We start from the raw sequence: 19637 nt of genomic DNA, 5'->3' as shown, positions 1-19637 counted from the left end.
ATATAGATATAGAGAGATAGATAGCATTACCATATATACAAATAAATCGCATGAAAATCCATTGCAGTAACCGAGAATGTAAGCCATTGGTAGTAAATATGATGATCGATAAAAAAACAAAAGTAAATAAGGTCAGAATAAATATTGAACTATAGATTTGAAGACCTGATAGCATCCAGTAAGCTTGAGTTGTTTCATGGACAAATTCCACTTCCTCAAGAGCAGACGCATAGCATATATAGCGGTTACTGTAGTAAGTATGGCGGTACTGCAAAGCCAGGGTTGCCAAAAAGTCTATCCTGGGAGCTGTGGGGGATGGAGACCCAAGGAGAAAGCGAAGCCACACAAAGGCCAGGGGAGATCAACAGCACTGTGATGCAACAACAACAAAAAAGTTACATTTTTATATATATATATATATATATATATATATATATATATAAAATAAATAACATGGCAACTTATTATGAAAACATGAATTATGAAAACCAGTAGGGTTTACATCTACTTTAAAATCTCCTAATGTTTTCCACCAATTAGATTTGCACATTTCAACTGAATATTTAAACCACAAATCCCTAAAGATAATCTCCAGGAAGAGGATTTTATTTTCTAAGCTTAAGAATAAAGACTTTCATCGAGATGTTATGTTTTCCACTTGTATGCCTCTGGAGGTTGGTTGCATCCTAGTGTCTTCTGTGTTTGGAAATCAGCCTTGGTTTAGTCCTTTGTGGACCTTTTTACATCCAAATGTTCTGCTTTTTAGTCCTTAGATTCTGACTGTTTGTAACAGCAGGTTGGCATCATAATTGTTTGAGCCCCATAGCTAGTGAAACAACAATGCAAAATAAAAGACATCATTTTTTTATCAACCATTTTAATTGCCACTATAAAAAGCTAATTTCTTTTGCATTCCTCTGTGATTCTTTGCCCTAAGGGATATATAGTGGTTTTGTACATACTATCCTTATTGTGGTCATATTTAAAAGTATATATTTTTTATAGAATCAGGTAAATATGAAGTATAGCATAATTGTTTTTCTGGTTTTGAGCTAGCAGGTGGAGTATTTTTATGTTTTAAAGCCAAACTTTCCTGAGAGACACATGGGTACAGCTAGCCAACCCCTTTCTAATTGGGCTGGCTGGAAACACGTTTGTCTATCTGTAAAATCAGAGTCCAGAATCCTTATTTACATGCTTGTTCCAGGTAACAGAAGCAAAGTTTTCAAACAAGAGGTTAAGCATGACAGCCTGGAAGCTATCATTTTCAGGATGAAAATTGGCTACGGCAGTCTCAATGTCTGTCTCAGGAATACTTTTTTTTTTTTTTTTTTTTTTTAAAGGCTCTCCATTTACTACTTTGATGAAAAGAAAAATATTTGTATCCAGCTCAGTGACTCATTGGCTCTTTAGTTGGAAGTTTAAATCAGGGAAATTGTGCTTCCAGGCAAGTAGTAGTATGTTTTTAGTGTATATTTAGTGTATGCATTTAAAAAAGGAAGACAATTGACTCCAAACGTTTATAGTTTTCTTAGTATAAGTGTTTAAACTTGTTCATAGTTATAACCTTAACCTTGTTCCTTTTGTATTCCAGCGGAAGGTTATGCTGCCTTCCAGGAGGATAGCTCCGGAGATGAAGCAGAAAGCCCGTCCAAAATGAAGAGATCCAAGGGGATCCATGTATTTAAGAAACCAAGTTTTTCCAAGAAGAAGGAGAAAGACTTTAAAATAAAGGAAAAGCCTAAAGAAGAGAAGCACAAAGAAGACAAGCACAAAGAGAAGAAGTCCAAGGACCTGACTGCTGCCGATGTGGTCAAACAGTGGAAAGAAAAAAAAAAAAAAAAAAAACCCACAGCAGAACCAGAGCCTCCCCCTGTAGATGTGCCCAGGTTGCGTCCAGTGTTTGGAATCCCACTGGCTAAAGCGGCAGAAAGGACCATGATGTGTGATGGGATCCGACTACCGGCAGTGTTCCGAGAGTGCATTGATTTCATCGAGCAACATGGTATGAAATGTGAAGGCATCTACAGAGTGTCAGGTATGGTCAGCTAATGGTTTTGCTTGTTAGTGACTTTCTAAAGGCCAATTACTGCTAGTAGATGGTTTTTTTTGTAGATGTGCTCACACTAACACTGGATATACATTCCCTGGAATTCATAGAGACTGGCACAGGCTGATTTTGTGAAAGTGTCCCTCATGCATTCTAAATGTGGTGAAGAATGTGCCAACTTCTTATACCTGTCTAGAACTTGTAACATCTATCTTACATGTTGCACCCTGAATATGAGTGTAACATGTTACAAAAAGTGAACTTATCCTTTAACATCACTATTCGCTCACAGGAACATTGTACTGTAGATGACATTTTTTTTTATTTTAAGGATTCTTATTCTTATACCTTGTACATCATAAAAAAACAAAGGAAAAGGATAGTTATGTATTGCCAACAGAAACCACGCATATTCTAGCTAACCTTTTATATAATAGGTGAAAAATCTAAAATTTAATTGATATGTTACTGCACTTGTTGCAGATTCCTACCTTTTTGTTATTCTGAAGGAATAGGCCTTTGTGTCCATGTGCTGAGTGAATCTGTATGGAAGGAATTTTATAATTATCAATCAGCTGCTGCACTTGCAGGACTCTGAGGGTCAGGGTCTGCATCCCTTTACACATGATTTCCCCTTTGGAGTATCTCACCAAAAATGACATTTTTATTACAGGGGATGCCTGATATCTGACTTGTATCTTAAAGCAGACTTCTGGGAAAATCAGTCAGCCAGTCACACAAGCGGGAAATTACATTTCTTTCTCGTACATCACGGGACAAAGAGTCTCAGTAATTACTGATGGGTTATATGGGTATCACTAGGTGATTGGACACTGGCACACCCTAGACAGGAAGTTCAACCCCCTATATAATCCCTCCCCTTACTGGGAGTACCTCAGTTTTTTGCCATTGTCTTAGGTGTTGGTCACGAGTAAAGATGTGCTGTGCTGAGCTCCACTGGAATATCCTATACTGGGGCAAGCCATGCAACCGGATCCATTCAAAGTGTCTTTTCCAGGCCGAATTGGATGGTACCCAAGGCTCGTGTCCGAAGAAACAAGGTTTTACTTGTAACGCTTCTCTTTTTAGAGAGCTGGACCTCAGGATCCAATATTTGTTTTTTTCAGCCATATCCCTGGCGGGGTGCTTTACAGGCCCAGAACTGCGGATCCCCCCTATACATAGGGGGCCCCAGTCTCTGAAGGTTTTTCTCTAAACGGAGCCCACCGTGAGAGGTGAAGATTGGGTCTGTTACACAGAACCCTGCAGCTGGAAAAGGTAAGGGAGACTCCTTAAGAATTTTTCTAGTTCTAATAGGTTTCTTCTTTAAGTAAATGTATGCTATGCCTATAGTCGCCAGGGGGGGGCTGTCAAGGGCACATACCTTTCATGCTTGTTCAGTTTGTCTCGGTGTCCATGCTGTACGCTCCTCCAAGCCATGCTCCAGGTAGGATGTGGATAGGGGGGGTTTTCTCCTACAGGGATTCTCCCCCCACGGCTTAGGTTGTGCGCAGGGAAGCGGTAGTATGCTACACCGCCCACCGTTATTACGGCGGCTTCCCATCCACCGGCCCTCTTCCCTCCTCCACCCCAGCCTCCTCTCCAGGCTTGTCCTGAGGATCAGAGCCTCGGCTCGCGCGGGAAAGCTGTCTTTTTTTGAAAAGACGAGGGGGGCGGAAGGGGTGGACGGAGAAGGGGGGGCAGAGCGTTAATGTGACATCGACGTGGTTAGATGCCCACATCACAGGCTACACACAAGCCATAAAGTGCATTCTTTTCAGAAGGACACAAAGTAGACGGGCGCACGTGAGCCTGGGAGACACAGGCATTCCCAAGGCAACATCTACTTAAGCACCAGACTGAGACTTGGTAGCAGCTGCAGTTGCTGAACTACATTGCTCAGCAGTCAGTGCATTCTGGTAATACCTCTGCCTTGTTGCTTGGCACTATGGGCAGAAGAGGTACAAGTACCTCGAAAAATAGGGGCTCTAAGGGATCACCACACTCCCCCCCCCCCCGAAGGACCTGGGGAAGCTGGCCAGGCTGAGCCGTTGGGGTCAGGGGCTGCAACTGCTTCTGGCACTACAGCCCCTGTGTACATTACTCAGGAGGTTTTTTCCTCAACCTTAAATGGATTAGAGGAAAGACTAGTGACCTTAATCGCATCGTCACTCAGTGGAAGAAAACGCACTAGGTCCCCCTCTGCCACCCAGGACCCTCAAACAGAGGAACTGTGGGGAAAAAGGATCAGGATGAAACTGATGACTCCTCTTCTGAGGAATCACGTGGGGAAGGACCCTCTTCACCTTCTCAGGAAGAGAGGTTACTGGGGCAAATTCTTGCCGGATTGGTCCGCTCCACATTTAAGTTACCCGTATCTGAGTCAGTTAAAGAACCCTCCTCTTGTTTGGGTTCACTGAAACCTCCTCTCCTGCTTCATGGTTTACTGGAAAAGCTATTTATCCTGAGTGGGATCACCCAGATAAACATTTTTTCCCTCCTAAAAAGTTTTCAACACTTTATCCTATGGAGGGAGAATTTACAAAGATGTGGGGTATACCGGCAATTGACACCACCATATCCTCTGTAAATAAAGTCTGACTTGTCCTGTTGACAATGCTCAGATGCTCAGGGATCCAACTGATAAGAAAATGGAATTCCTGTTAAATGTTTTCTCCTTGGCAGGTTCAGTGGCTCAACCTGCAGTGGCAGCAATTGGTGTTTGTCAATACCTGAGAGACCATGTTAAACACAGGTCCTCAAAGTTTTACCTGAACAGCAAGCCCGGGGGTTGGCCAACCTACCAGCGGCTTTGTGTTTTGCAGTGGATGCAATCAGAGACTCTATCCTCCAGACCTCTTGCCTTACGTTTGGGTTGGTGCATATGCGTAGAGTCTTATGGTTGAAAAATTGGTCAGCTGAATCACCATGTAAGAAGCTTCTGGCTGGATTTCCTTTCGTGGTGCAAAGCTGTTCGGAGAGGATTTGGACAATTATATCCAAAGGATCTCCAGTGGGAAAAGTACCCTCTTGATGGTTAAGAAAAGGAGTAAACGTCCCTCTTTTAAACGTGCTCTGTCTCCAGTGCCAGGAGCATCAGCCTCCAGGCAGTCATGACCGCCTCCTCCGTCAGGCTCAAGAACTAAATTTCAGAGTCAACCCCAGGGACAAAAGAAGTCATGGGGGAAGAAGTCTACAAGACAAAACTCTAAAGCCTCCTTTATAAATGGATTCGACAAGTAATTGTTCAGGCTTATGGTTTGAAGCAGAAAGTTCCGCCTTTTCAGATCAAGGCGCCACTCCACTAGGGCTATTAGTGCTTCGTGGACAGTGCATCACCAGGCCTCCATGGCTCAAATCTGCAAGGCCGCAACCTGGTCGTCAGTTAATACATTACCCAAATTTTATCAGGTGGATGTGAGAAGGCATGAGGATATCGCCTTTGGGCGTAGTGTGCTGCAGGCAGCGGTACAAGGTCCTCAGGTCTGATTACACCCTACTTGTGTGGTTTCCCTCCCCTCAAATAGCATTGCTCTGGGACATCCCATCAGTAATTACTGAGACTCTGTGTCCCGTGATGTACGAGAAAGAAAATAGGATTTTTATAACAGCTTTCCTGTAAAATCAGAGGTCCCACCCCTCTACTCATACACTTATATTGTTTTGCTACAAAACTGAGGTACTCCCAGTAAGGGGAGGGGATTATATAGGGGGTTGAACGTCCTGTCTAGGGTGTGCCAGTGTCCAATCACCTAGTGATACCCATATAACCCATTAGTAATTACTGAGACTCTGTGTCCCGTGATGTACCTTAAAAGAAAAGAATTTTACAGGTAAGCTGTTATAAAAATCCTATTTTTTGGGGTGTGTTCTGTACTCCATCTGTATACAGAATGCCTCCAGGTTGCCATATTGCATTGACCAGTGCCGATCAGTGCCCATCACTGCCACCCATCAGTGCCAGCTATCAGTGCCACCTATCAATGCTCTTCAGTACCACCCATTAGTGCCCACCAGTGCCACCATTCGCTGAGAGCACTGATTGGAAGCTGGTCGGCTGTTGGTTTTCCAGCATGCTCGTCTGACAGACATACACATGGGCCAAATGTCGGCCAGTTTTTATTGAACCGGTCGTTGTCCCCCGACATTAAGAGGGATAGGTACAGGAGTTGCAGGGTGCTTGGATTCACAGTGCTGCTGAAGGAGAACAAAATCGAGTAGATAAGATGAGCCACTCTTTGTAAGTTTAGCCCTCATGCACACTTGAGCACAAAAACACCTGTTTTGCAGGCGTTATACTTTTTTTTTTTCTGCCTTTTAACTCCTCTCTATGTTAGCCTATGTGCCCATGCACACATAGGTGTTTACAGGCCTTTAGTGGCAGAGGCGTATAGAGCAGAAAAAGAAAACCATCACTTGTGCGTGCAGGAGAGGAGCAGTTTGGCAGGAAAAAATGCATAAATGCGCCAAAATGTATCTGAGTGCTAGGCGTGTTTAGCACTTGAGCGTTTTTTCATTTCAGTGGCCAGAATAAATTAATATTCTATGCAATGAAATAAACGTCCAACTTAATAGCCCTTTCAAAAGACAGGCTATGTGGCAGGAAGCAAAATCCCTGAGGAGCGATGTGCTATGCATACAAGAGACCCAATTAGCGGACCAAAAACAACCCAAATGTACAGACAAACTGTTCCCTCAGATATTTACAACGTCTGGATCTTCCAAGAAATGCAGAGTACTTATTGCCTAAAGCTTTCTGTAGCTTTAGAGCTGCATGACGTTATAAAAGACAAACTGGGGAGGTACATAATACTTATATGTGATATGAACAATGTGACCTATACCCTTGTTAACATTTACGCTCCTAACTCTAGACAACTACCTTTTATCCACTCCCTCAGAAAAAAAGTGGATAAATTAAAAAAGGGCCTTCTCTTGTACTGTGGAAATTTTTAATTGTGTGGTGGATAAGCCTAGACTGCTCCTCTCCCCAACAATCTGCATAATACGAGCTGCAGTTCTTTTTGCACTCTTTTGAGCTATATGTCATGTGGTGCTGTGCCAACTATACTGAAAAGGACTTCACTTATCATTTAGTGCCTTACAGGTCTTACTCTAGAATATATCTATTTGTGTCTGAATTGCCATTTCTGCATAATATGATTTCAGTAAACATTCACTCTATCACCTGCTTTGATCATGCATCGGGTCTCATTGGTTATTAAAGAGTGTAAAATATATAAAAACCCAAAACAGAGTCAAAGCTGCGCTCAGATCTAAAGAAACAAAAAACAAATGTAGGAGAGAGAAGCTGCCAGCACCTTAAAAAGTCCAGTATCTGACTCCTAAAAGTATGGTAAACAGCAAAGTGCAGCGCTAAAGATATATAAGTGACATAAAAAGAAATGAGGTCCCACCAAGTGACATCACATCAATCAGTAGATATAAATTAACAAAATCGGTCAGTGATAAACAAAGAACTTAAATCACAAATGCATGTGAAAAAAAATGTATATGAAAAAGAGTCCAAAAAATATATGAGTCCACAGAGAAATAACAAGCACCCATCCAGGAAAGATGTGACAAAAAGTGCCAATAGATGATCCACCAAGGAGTGTATAAGTAGAATCTGCTTACCGGACGGCGATGACTGCTATTACGGCAGTCTCGCCCAGCATAGGGATTATGGTCTCCCAAAACCAAGGGTACAAAGCGGACCAGTAGCTTTAGCAATCGATCATAACCGGGAATAGAAAACAAAACACATCCATAGCGCAATAACGTATGATAAAAAGGTTTTAATAGAATAAAGGAATTGCACTTACAATTTAGCAGAAAATATGTAGCATAAGAGGTATTAGACACAGTGGCGGTGTCTCCGTGTACCGCGATTCACTTCCTGTACTGCAAGCCCGTCCGAGAACGTGATGACGTCACCGTCGTAGGCTACTCCCTACGCGTTTCGTCACGATAGGACGTCGTCTGGGGATTTGACGTCCTGCCAGAGCAGCACCCCAGTGTGAAAGCCGTCAGTCACGGCACACGCTGGGGAAGAAACGGCACAGTGGTCCGTTTCTTCACATCGCATGCGCCGATGACGACATCGACACACTACAAGTGAAATATCTCCTAAACGGCGCATGTTTAGGAGATATTTCCACTACCTATAGGTAAGCCTTATTCTAGGCTTACCTATAGATAAAAGTAAGACAAAAGTGTTTACAACCACTTTAAACTCTGACGTTTCAGATAAGGAAATCCTTCAAGCCATCAATTCACTACCTTCTAATAAATCTCCAGGGGCAGATGGCTTTTCCGCTGAGTACTACTAGACCTCTAAATCTATATTAGTACAACACATATGCAAGCTTTTTAATAATGTCATTGCCTCCACCTCATTCCCCGAAGAGATGCTCCAAGCCATTATAGTAGCTCTTCCTAAACCTGGAAAGAAGCCAGACAGTCCTCAAAATTTTAAGCCTATCTCGCTTCTCAATCATTTAAAAATCTACTCTAAAATTTTAGCCAACAGATTAGCAGAAATAACTCCCCATCTAATAAAAGCAGATCAGGTAGGATCATGTAGGCATCCAACGCTATGTCCAATAAATTTTATATCACTGATGGTACCCAACAGGGATGCCCCCTGTCTCTTTAGATTTTTTTTCATTGGTGATGGAGCCTCTGGCAGAGGCCATTAGAACAGACAGCCTTATTAAAGGCATTCGTATAACTGATCAGGACCACAAGATTGGCCTCTTTGCTGACGATGTGGTTCTAACCCTGACAACCCCGGCTTCTTCCCTGGTAAGGGTTCATCAAATACTGAACTCTTTCGGTTCTGTGTCTTATTATAAGCTAAATGCCACAAAGTCCTCTATCTTGCCTATGTTTTTGCTGATCTCTACCTTAAAAAAGCTTAAAGTGTTGTTTCAATGGGCTACCAAAACCTTCAATATTTAGGGGTCACCCTTTCCTTCCCTACATCTGATACATATGAAAATAATTACCCTGCCCTACTAAATAATAAAAAAAGATTTAGAACAAATCTCCACGCATGAACTTACCTGGCTAGGGAAGATTGCAGCTCTAAAAATGACTACTGCCAAAAATGATCTATTACTTTCGCACCATCCCTATAAGCCTACCGGAAACTCTTTTCCAAGGCAGAAAAATTGTTTAGGAAGTTCTTGTGGAAAGGCAAAATGGCTAAACTATCCTTATCTCTCCTACTAAAACAGCGACAGATAGGAGGAGCAGGGTTTCCTAACATACGCCGATACTACCATGCAGCTCTTCTCGACCAGTCAAAAGCTTGGTTTAAAGTGACACTAAAGGTATTTTTTTTTTTTTTTAAATAACAAGCATATCATTCTTACCTCCACTGTGCAGCTCATTTTGCACACAGTGGTCCCGATCCTGGTCTTCTGGGGTCCCTCGGCGGCTGTCTCGGCTCCTCCCCGCATCAGATAACCCCCTGGGAGAAGCGCTCTCCCGGGGGGTTACGTTGCGGGCACGCTCCCGAGTCCAGGATTCGGCGTCCATAGACGCCGAATGCAGGACTCGGCCCCGCCCCCAGTGCGTCATTGGATTTGATTGACAGCAGTGGGAGCCAATGGCTGCGCTGCTATAAATCTATCCAATCAGCAGCCGAGAAGGCTCATCCCCGTGGGACAAGTTCGAGGGTTCAGGTAAATAAAATGGGGGGCTGGGGGCCGGTCACTGACAGGTGTGATTTCACCTTAATGCATAGGATGCATTAAGGTGAAAAAACACTTACCATTACAACCCATTTAACCAAGAAACTGATAAATTATGGGTACACATAGGCTGTCTTATCTTATCCCTCTAGTGACTGCCTCACTGCTATAATTTTCGGCAAAGTGCCAAGAAAAGATGCCACTTGGCTGCGTGAAACCGGAAAAGGGAGTAAACTACTGGATTTTAAACAGCATAAGTACTTATTTCAAATGTTTTATATAGCCATAGATATGAAAGGCCAGCAGGAAGCATTTTGTCAATACTTAAATTTCTGACTAAAGTTCCATTTAAATGATCTAGTAATGGGAAAAAAAAGTGACTGTATTTTTTTTCATAGCTTTGAGGATGAATTCATACATCACTTCAATACAGAGATCAATGAGAGCTTGATACATAATGAAAAGAAGATACGGGGATTGTACCATCAGAGAGAGAGATGCCTTTTTTTAGGAGCCATACATTACAAAATCATTTTTATATAACAATTATAAATGTTAAATTAGGTTTTAGTGTAGTTATGATTTCCTGTAGGTCACAGTCAAGCTTATTTAATAAGATGATGCGATGTGCAGTAACTCATAGCAACCAATCATATTTTACCTGGTACTGATCTGACTACTGAAATCTTACTGGTTACTGCGGTTAGCCTTTAGACATCACACTTTCTTGTTGCATAGAAGCAATATTTTCAAATTGATGTTCTCTTTTCAGGAATCAAGTCAAAGGTTGATGAGCTGAAGGCAGCATATGATCGAGAGGAATCTCCAAATCTTGATGACTATGAGCCTTATACAGTTGCCAGCCTACTGAAGCAATACTTGCGGGAGCTACCTGAGAATGTGCTTACCAAAGACCTGATGCCTCGGTTTGAAGAAGCATGTGGAAAAAGCTCTGAAGCTGAAAGGCTGCAAGAGTGCCAGCGTCTCTTAAAAGAGCTGCCAGAATGCAACCTTTACTTGATTTCATGGTTGATTGTTCACATGGACCATGTCATAGAGAAAGAACTTGAAACTAAAATGAATATACAAAATATTTCTATTGTGCTCAGCCCAACTGTCCAGGTACTGAACTATTTGATTTTTAGGTATTTCCTGTATAAGCTGTTTACCTATTCTGAATGTCAACAATGCTGGGACATCAGCATGGTGTGCATCCTCTTTTACAGTGGAATTGGTCTTAATGGGGCCACATAATGTCTACTGAATTCCAGCAAAAAAATTATAGCAATTTAGAATAGGAACTTCACCATTACCTTTTAAAAATTACAATAAATGCATGTTTCCAATGGTTTAGTAATAGTCTACAAAACAGATACTTATAGATAAATGTGGGCTTTTTATTCTTTGCTATTTTTTTTTCTTTCTCCCATTCTTCTCATGGTGGCCATTTTTACTAAGGGCAAATTAATCCATCTTCCTTTACTTCCTGGAACATGTGACAGTGCATCATCTGAGAAGGACGTGATATAACCTTCCCATGATGCAACTGTGAGGCCCTGATTACATCACGAGTGCCTTACTTTGCCAGGAAGTGGAAAACAGTCGTTGTTAAAGTGGTAGTAAAGTCAGTTTTTTATAAAAATCGGACAGGCTGTGTTTTTTTTAACAGAAGAGACCCTAGAAGTCTCTTCTGTCGTATATCTTCCCCCTGCCGGTCAACGAGTAATGTGATCTGAGCTGCAGCAGAACATATTTATGGCCCGCTCTGTGTGCTGCTGTGATGTGACTCCCATGTGCATGCATGGGAATGACGTCGCCCCCGGCACAGCCAATCAAGCAGCCAAAGATCGCAAATCTGGAAGAAAGACCGGGCGAAGATGGAAGCTGCCAGGGACAAGGGACAGTGGTGAGAGTGCAGTGCGGGATGGCTGCGTTTTGTAGGTAAGTCTGTCATAATGTATTAATATGCAGTGCATACTAGTACATTATGGATTAAGGCTGCCGGGGGAAATTTAAAAAAAAAAAAAGTTGTCTTTACTACAGCTTAAAGTAAAAGCAAAAAATGTTTGTTTAAAGTGGAAGAAAAACTATTCTATAAAATGTTCCCTCATCTCTCCTACCTATCCTGTCTAACTCTAAAAAAAAAAAGTGTGTACTTGCCTATTTTTAATTCACTCTGATCTGATCACGTGATTATGTAGCTCCGGCACAGGGAGCGCTTGACAACAGATGGGAATTCTGGGAGCCATGATGCCACCCGTATGCTCCCATGGCCCAGTTGTTGTTGGCGCTCCCTCCTCTCAACTGCAGCAGCAACTTTTTGACCCAGCGGAGCTGATTCTGTGGAGTCATGTGACTGGACTGGAGCGGTTTAACAATAGGTAAGTACACATATCCTTTTTTTATACAGATTTGACAGGATAGGTAAGAAGAAGGGTGAGGGAACATTTTTAAAATTAGTTAGACTTGGGCTTTTCATCAACTTTAATGAATTTTAAAATGGCAACTCTGCATGCTGATGTGATTTTTAGTGAAAAGGGCTGTTATAACACTTTAGTAAAAATTGCAATGTTTAACATTTTGTCCTAGAGAAAAGGGAGCTGCAGTATTAGCTGTAGATTTGAAAAATGCCTGGTGCCTCATTCATTTTATATTCCTAAACCAACGAGGCCTACAAAGAGTGCCCAGAAAAACAGTTTGACATGCTGGTCCTACAAGTTACTAGCGCTGCCTCCATTTCGAGGAGATTGGATTTTTGCTGGAAGGAGACAGTTTTCTGTGACCAGATATACCTTTGAAAAAGCTTTACTGCATCAATGGAAGAGATAAAATTCCACTTTTAGGCTCCGTTCACATTAGTGTGCTTTCAGATGTGACTTAAGTCACACAGAATCGCATGACAATGGAAATCACATTTTTTTCAATGGTGTCCGTGCACATCATTACCACTCATCATGGTGCAATTTTGGAAAAGGTTCTTATACTATGGCATGATTCCAGCATGACTTTTGCCCCATAGAATATGCAAACCACTTCAAGGTAGCACCACATAATTGCACTGAAAGTCGGATCAAAACTGGATCGCAGCAGTATGAACCTAAACTTAAGCAAACCTGTACTTTGCTTATCCAGAGAAAAGCAACATGTTTGCTTTATTCTCCTCAACCTTCAGCTTCACTTTGAGATGGTAAAGCCTAAGTGCAGCCAAAAGCACAAACCAAAAAATCAGCACAACGCAACTTACAGTCAGTAGGATGTGTCCTTAGTTCAGATTTCTCGTGGTTGGTGAAAATATTCTTCTATCCTATACCTGATAGCAGCTGTCTGGTACACAGGTTACAGCCAGTATCTCCAAAAAGTGAAGTAAAGGTCGTGGATGACTGACTTTGCCAAAATCTTCCCATATCTGAGAAATCCATTTTGGATGAACATATCCTGTATTGTCTCCTATAAGTGGTGGTGTAATGGCTAATACGTGAGATTGACAAGGCAATGCCATAGCTTATTTTTCTTGTCTTTCAGATCAGTAACCGTGTTCTATATGTATTTTTTACACACGTTCAAGAACTCTTTGGAGGAATAGTCATTAAAAAAGTAATTAAACCTCTCCGTTGGTCCAATATGGCCACCATGCCTGCACTGCCTGAAACACAAGATACCATTAAAGAAGAAATCAGACGACAGGTTGTTTCTTATTATTATTTTTGGTATCGTATGTAAAGTTATAAGTATGTAAGGTGATGTTAGCAGTAGAAGACACTGTGTTTTGAATAATGGGCGAATAGGACTGAGGAGCAGATGTCCCTTTGGTCGGTACCTAAGTGCCACAAAGGGGGCTTGCTGCTGCTCCCTCCCCCTGGTCCGGATCATGGCTGCCTCCAATGATCTGGTGGGCAAGCCGATGTTTTGCCATCATGTAATGACCGAAATTTGATTGATCATTCAATGGACATCCATTTTTAGTTTTGTCACATAAGCCCAGTGCAAACTGTTCGGGCGAGAAACACATTAACCTTTCAATTTATCGTTCATTCGGCCAAAGTTTTCCAAACTTTTCCTTCGATTTTTTTTTTTTTTTTTTTTTTTTGGCTCAAAAACATTACAACCAATTTTCGATACCTTCCCTTTACCTAGACGTTAAACGAACAAACTTTTCAAATGACAGATTTCGAACAATTTTTCGTCTAGTGTATGGCCGCCATAAGTAATCTGTCCATGATCAGATCTACTGGGGCAAACCCAGGAACATCAAACCAAGGAGCCCACAGTTTCTCATATTTAAGCATGCAACCTCTGTGCTGATATAAATATAAATTTCTCCATCTTCAACATGTTACCTACATTCTCAGACTTCCAGTGCGCCATAATTATTTAAAGTTGTGCTCATAAGTTTACATACCCTGGTAGAATTTGATTTCTTGGCCATTTTTCAGAGAATATGAATGACACAAAAACTTTTCTTTCACTCATGGTTAGTGTTTGGCTGAAGCCATTTATTATCAATCAACTGTGTTTACTCTTTTTAAATCATAATGACAACAGAAACTACCCAAATGACCCTGATCAAAAGTTTACATACCTCAGTTCTTAATACCTTGTATTGCCCCCTTTAACATCAATGACAGCTTGAAGTCTTTTGTGGTATTTGTGGATGAGGCTCTTTATCTTCTCAGATGGTAAAGCTGCCCATTCCTCTTGGCAAAAAGCCTCCAGTTCCTGTAAATTCTTGGACTGTCTTGCATGAACTGCACGTTTGAGATCTCCCCAGAGTGGCTCAATGATATTGAGGTCAGGAGACTGAGATGGCCACTCCAGAACCTTCACTTTATTTTGCTATAGCCAATGACAGGTCAACTAGGCCTTGTGTTTTGGATCATTGTCATGTTGGAATATCCAAGTACATCCCATGCGCAGCTTCCAGGCTGATGAATGCAAATGTTCCTCCAGTATTTTTTGATAACATACTGCAGTCATCTTGCCATCAATTTTGACCAAATTTCCTGTGCCTTTGTAGCTCACACATCCCCAAAACATCAGCGATCCACCTCCGTGTTTCAAAGGAATGGTGTACCTTCCATCATAGGCCTTGTTGACTCCTCTCCAAAGGTAGCGTTTAAGGTTGTGGCCAAAAAGCTAAATTTTGGTCTCATCACTCCAAATGACTTGGTGCCAGAAGGTTTGAGGCTTGTCTCTGTACTGTTTGGCGTATTTTAAGCAGGATACTTTCTGGCATTTGAGTGGTAAGGTTTTTTTTTTTTCTGGCGACTCGACCATGCAGCCCATCTTTCTTCAAGTGCCTCCTTATTGTGCATCTTGAAACAGCCACATGTTTTCAGAGAGTCCTGTATTTCACCTGAAGTTATTTTGTGGGTTTTTCTTTGCATTCCGAACAATTTTCTTGGCAGTTGTGGCTGAAATTTTAATTGGTCTACCTTTTGGTTTCAACAGAACCCCTCATTTTCCACTTCTTGATTAGAGTTTGAACACTGCTGATTGGCATTCTGAATTCCTTGGATATCTTTTTATATCCCTTTCCTGTTTTATACAGTTCAGTTACTTTTCCCGCAGACCCTTTGATAATTATTTTGCTTTCCCCATGACTCAGAATCCAGAAACACCAGTGCAGCACTGGATGAAAGATGCAAGGGTCTGTCAGGAGTCCAGAAACTCATTGACCTATCACACACACTCTAATTACAGGCAAACAGGTCACAGGTGAGGATGGTTACCTTTAATAGCCATTCAAACCCCTTTGTGTCAACTTGTGTGCATGTTATCAGGCCAAAATCACCAGGGTATGTAAACTTTTGATCAGGGTAATTTGGGTAGTTTCTGTTGTCATAATTTAAAAAGGATAAACACAGTTGATTGATAATAAATGGCTTCATCCAAACACTAACCACGAGTGAAAAATGTTTTTGTGTTATCATTCATATTCTCTGAAAAATGGCCAAGAAATCATAAATTCTGTCAGGGTATGTAAATTTATGAGCACAACTGTACGTGCCTGGAAAAGGGCTCTTCCTATGGCCTCTCTAGTATAGTATACTTTTCCCAGTGAAATTCCTTCAGTACACCGAGTAGGCAGAATTTTGGGTCAACTGTTTATGCTTTTTTAACATATTCAGCGTATTTTATACATGAGAAAAAAAAAATTCCTCACAAAACATTAAGATTCCTACCCAAGCACTTACTGTTTACAACTCTCATTGCTGCTGATTACTTTTCTCCCAGGGCTGTTTCTCTAAATTTCTTGTTATCACAGGCGTTAACAGTGGGCAGTGCAGTCTCCAGTCAGCCTGTTAGTTTTGAGAAGGGTGGAAGAAGGAGGAATGGAGAAGTACCTTGCAATCCTAGGCTTTGGAGCCGTGTATTTCTGTTGATGAAAACAGTGTAGGGAGACACAGCTCTAGTCCCTGCATGCAAGGGTGGCTCCATAGGATGTTGCAAGAGAAAGGAGCCACTCTGAAACAGGAACCCTGGGGCAGTGGTCATGGCACCAGTTTAAACTGGAACATAGACAAGTTAAAAGATAAAGAAGCTGCATAATCAGTTAAAGCGGAGTTCCACCCATTTCAAAGTCAGCAGCTACAAAAAGTGTATAAAGCCTTGCTCATCTTCCCCTCCTCTCCGCGGCGCCGGCATTCTAACTGTGGGTGCCCGGCTGTGCCCACTGGGTGCTCTGAATGGCCGGGCAATCTTCTTGGACCTGTGACGTGTCCCAGAAGATTGCAGGGAGGGAGGGGGTAGAGGTGATCTTCTTTCCGGCGCTAGGGGAGGAAGTGAGAGCTGGGTGCCTCTAAAAACAGAGTACCCGCTCCCCCACCCCCAAAAAAAAAATGACATGCCAATTGTGGCATGTCAGGAGGTCACCAACACTTAAAGCGGATTTTTTTTGTTGGGTGGGTCCATTTTTGGGTGGAACTCTGCTTTAAGTGATTAAATCAGCTGCTGAAAGTGCTTAATAACTCATGGTTTAATATCACTTTAAGGATCAGGCAGGGTTCCCTTTTATTATTCAGCTAACAAAAAATTGGAATAATCTTGGCAGTAAATTTAGTTAAAGTTTGAAGGCAGAATTTTTTTTTTTTTTTTAAATACTTGGATAAAGTAATAAATGGTTATAATAAAGGGTTAGAACCCGTGTCAATTTTCTTTTTTTTTTTTTTTACCAACGGCTCCCCCTTCCACTGCCATTTTAGACTAGGCAGGAATAACATGTCCTTCTCCTGAAGCCTCCTAGGATATCCTTGTTACATATCCCAGTAGGTTGCAGGAGACAGTACACAAAGTGGCCAGAGGGCAGAGCTGGATCGAGTCATCAGGGGCCCGGCTATCAGAACTTGGAAGAGAGAGCTCGCTGTGGAGACCAAGATGGAGACACAGGACATGACACTACAACAATGGGATTGCTGCAGAACTACACTGGTTTTGCTAGACAGGTGGGTATGTTTTTTGAAGAGAACCCAACAGTTAAGGAAGAGGCGGGGGTAGAAAAAGCAGGGGGCAGTAAAATTCCGCTTTAAGCTTGTCACAACCAGCTTTGTCTATACAGCCAGAAAATAGCTGGGTTTTGTAGCATTTAATATGTTTATAGTGAATATAGGTTCAACACTTAACTTTACCATGACTTTAGCTGTAACTCTAAGCAAACCATTAAAAACAAAGTTGAAGTACTTCTCTGTTTACTTGCAAAAAATAAAGCCTGCTCATCTTTTCCCATGATTCACACACATCAGCGACTCAGCATAGCCAGGGAGCTCACGTCAATGTTTCCGTGCAGCTTCCTGGGCTATTTGGGAAGTGAAGATGCAGATTCCTTGTTGAATAAGCAAGTTGGAAACGGAGAGGGGGCATACAAAGCTACGTTAACCAAGATATAGGTATCCTAGCTTTCTAGATTTGCAGTATGATGCGGCTGCATGAATCACAGGATTGGTGGAACAGACTTAATCCTTTTGGTTGGTAAACTTTCACAGTATGTACTTCAAATTTGTATTTATCTGTTTGGGTGGAGTTCTACTTTAATTATATCTGTGGTGACACCACATACCATCTAATAGTTTGCCCTGCAGCAATAGGTTGCAGGCCTGTAAAATCAACTTTTCTTTTGCAATAACAAGGGCTCAGAGTCTCTCTTTTTTTTTTTTTTTTTTTTTTATTATGCAGTGGTTATGGGTTCATAGATGATTAATAGTATAAACTACTTTTACAGAACGTGCTCTTTGGAATTCTGCTAGATAAATAATTAACAAGCATAACATTTATATTTATAATGCTGTTCTTTCTGTTCCAGAGGGCCATCTAAAATTTACTTTTACCAGATGTTAAAATCGGCTACCTTTTTTTTTTTTTTTTTTTTTTTTTTTTTTTTTTTTTTGTATAGTTTTAAATTCTTTAGTTCATTAGCATAGTTGTGAATGTCAAGTCCACGAAGAAATTACCGGTATATTTCAGACTTGAGCAGGCATTGGATCACCCACTTTTTTTTTTGTATACTCAAGTGGCTCATATGCAGCTTAATGTAAATTTGGACTGTATTTTAAACATTTTCTTATATTACACAGGAATTTCTTTTGAATTGCCTGCATCGGGATCTTCAGGCTGGCATTAAGGATCTCTCTAAAGAAGAAAGGCTGTGGGAGGTACAGAGGATCTTGACAGCTCTTAAAAGGAAGTTACGAGAAGCTAAAAGGCAGGTGTGTGACACTCATAGCTAGCTTAGCCTGTCTGCTTCATTAAGCATCTTAGCAGCAAGCATGCCTAATGTTACAGAATGGACAAGGCTCACCCTTGTATGGCTCTTGGCTGAGGCCCAATGTGCTGAATTAGTTGGTCATGTGATTTGTCAGACTTCACTTGCCAAGCACAGCTGCACCCATTTCATATGCTATTCTTTGCCTAAAGTACACTGTCCTCTTCTCTTTTTTTTTTTTTTGACCTTGTGTGGGTGTTAAATTTTGTTGGTGTTGACTTTACCTAGCTTACCAGTGCTAGGTATTTATTCTTCTGAGAATAATAAAGGAGATTATTATTCTTGGCCAGATAATTATGCCACAGTTTATCATGCAAAACAGGATAATCTGGTTTTCTGGGTACTGGTACTTTGTGGACAGCCTAATGTCTATTAATTGACATAAGCATATCATTGTAGTTTTGGGATCACAAAAGTCATTTTAGACTGTGATTTGAGCCGGAGGGCACCCCACACTAATTTTAAACATGATAAACAATACTGCAACAGATAAATGTGTATATAATAAAGTGTAGCACTTGTTTAGGTGATTTTTGTCTTCAATGTGACTTTAACTTAACTGACCGGCCTCCTAGCCCCCCTGTTTTACTCACCTGAGCCCGTTCATTCCCTCGGCGAAGACACGATGTACCTCTCTGCCCGAGATTCTCGGCTCTTGATTGGATAGATTGATAACAGCGAGGAGGAGCCGCGAGCGCCATTGGGGGACACCAGAAGATGATGATCGGGGCCACACTGTGCAAAATGAACTGCACAGTGGAGGTAAGTATGATATGTTTGTTATTAAAAAAAAAAAAAAAGAGGGTTTACAACCCCTTTAAGGCTGAACTCCAAGCATAAGTCATTTCTACTATGCATGTTCCCTTAGTAGCCTTTAATGCGAGTCCCCTGAAAATTATACAGCAAAGCTTTAAAGCCTAACCCCTTGATGTAAAAGTAACACATGTCCGCATATATGTATACCTCCCTTTGTGCTGGGAGCAAGCTGCACAGCACAATCTCAGCACAGATATAGGGGTCTCACCGAGAGCCTCAGGTCCTGCAGTAACGTTCGGGACCTAAAACTCCCCATTCTGGGTCACCTGTGGAAGCTTCTGATTGGCTACCACAGTGATCAGTCACTGTGAAGCCC

The 19637-nt window shown here is 41.5% G+C and overlaps 1 protein-coding gene across 3 annotated transcripts in view; it reads left to right on the top strand.

The window, feature by feature from the left end:
* RALBP1 (ralA binding protein 1) overlaps window positions 1–19637 on the top strand; it is a 104248-nt gene that overhangs the window by 70857 nt on the left and 13754 nt on the right. For all 3 annotated transcript variants that reach the window (XM_073631348.1, XM_073631349.1, XM_073631350.1), the window contains 4 exons: window positions 1595–2038; window positions 10523–10872; window positions 13273–13434; window positions 18318–18449. In XM_073631348.1, the coding sequence (XP_073487449.1) occupies window positions 1595–2038; window positions 10523–10872; window positions 13273–13434; window positions 18318–18449 (1088 nt within the window). The remainder of the gene's footprint in view (window positions 1–1594; window positions 2039–10522; window positions 10873–13272; window positions 13435–18317; window positions 18450–19637) is intronic.

Source organism: Aquarana catesbeiana, linkage group LG05 (assembly GCF_042186555.1).
Source record: "Aquarana catesbeiana isolate 2022-GZ linkage group LG05, ASM4218655v1, whole genome shotgun sequence".
Classification (NCBI taxonomy): Eukaryota; Metazoa; Chordata; class Amphibia; order Anura; family Ranidae; genus Aquarana; species Aquarana catesbeiana.
Note: the sequence above shows the minus strand (reverse complement) of the source record. Positions and strands in the feature narration are given on the sequence as shown.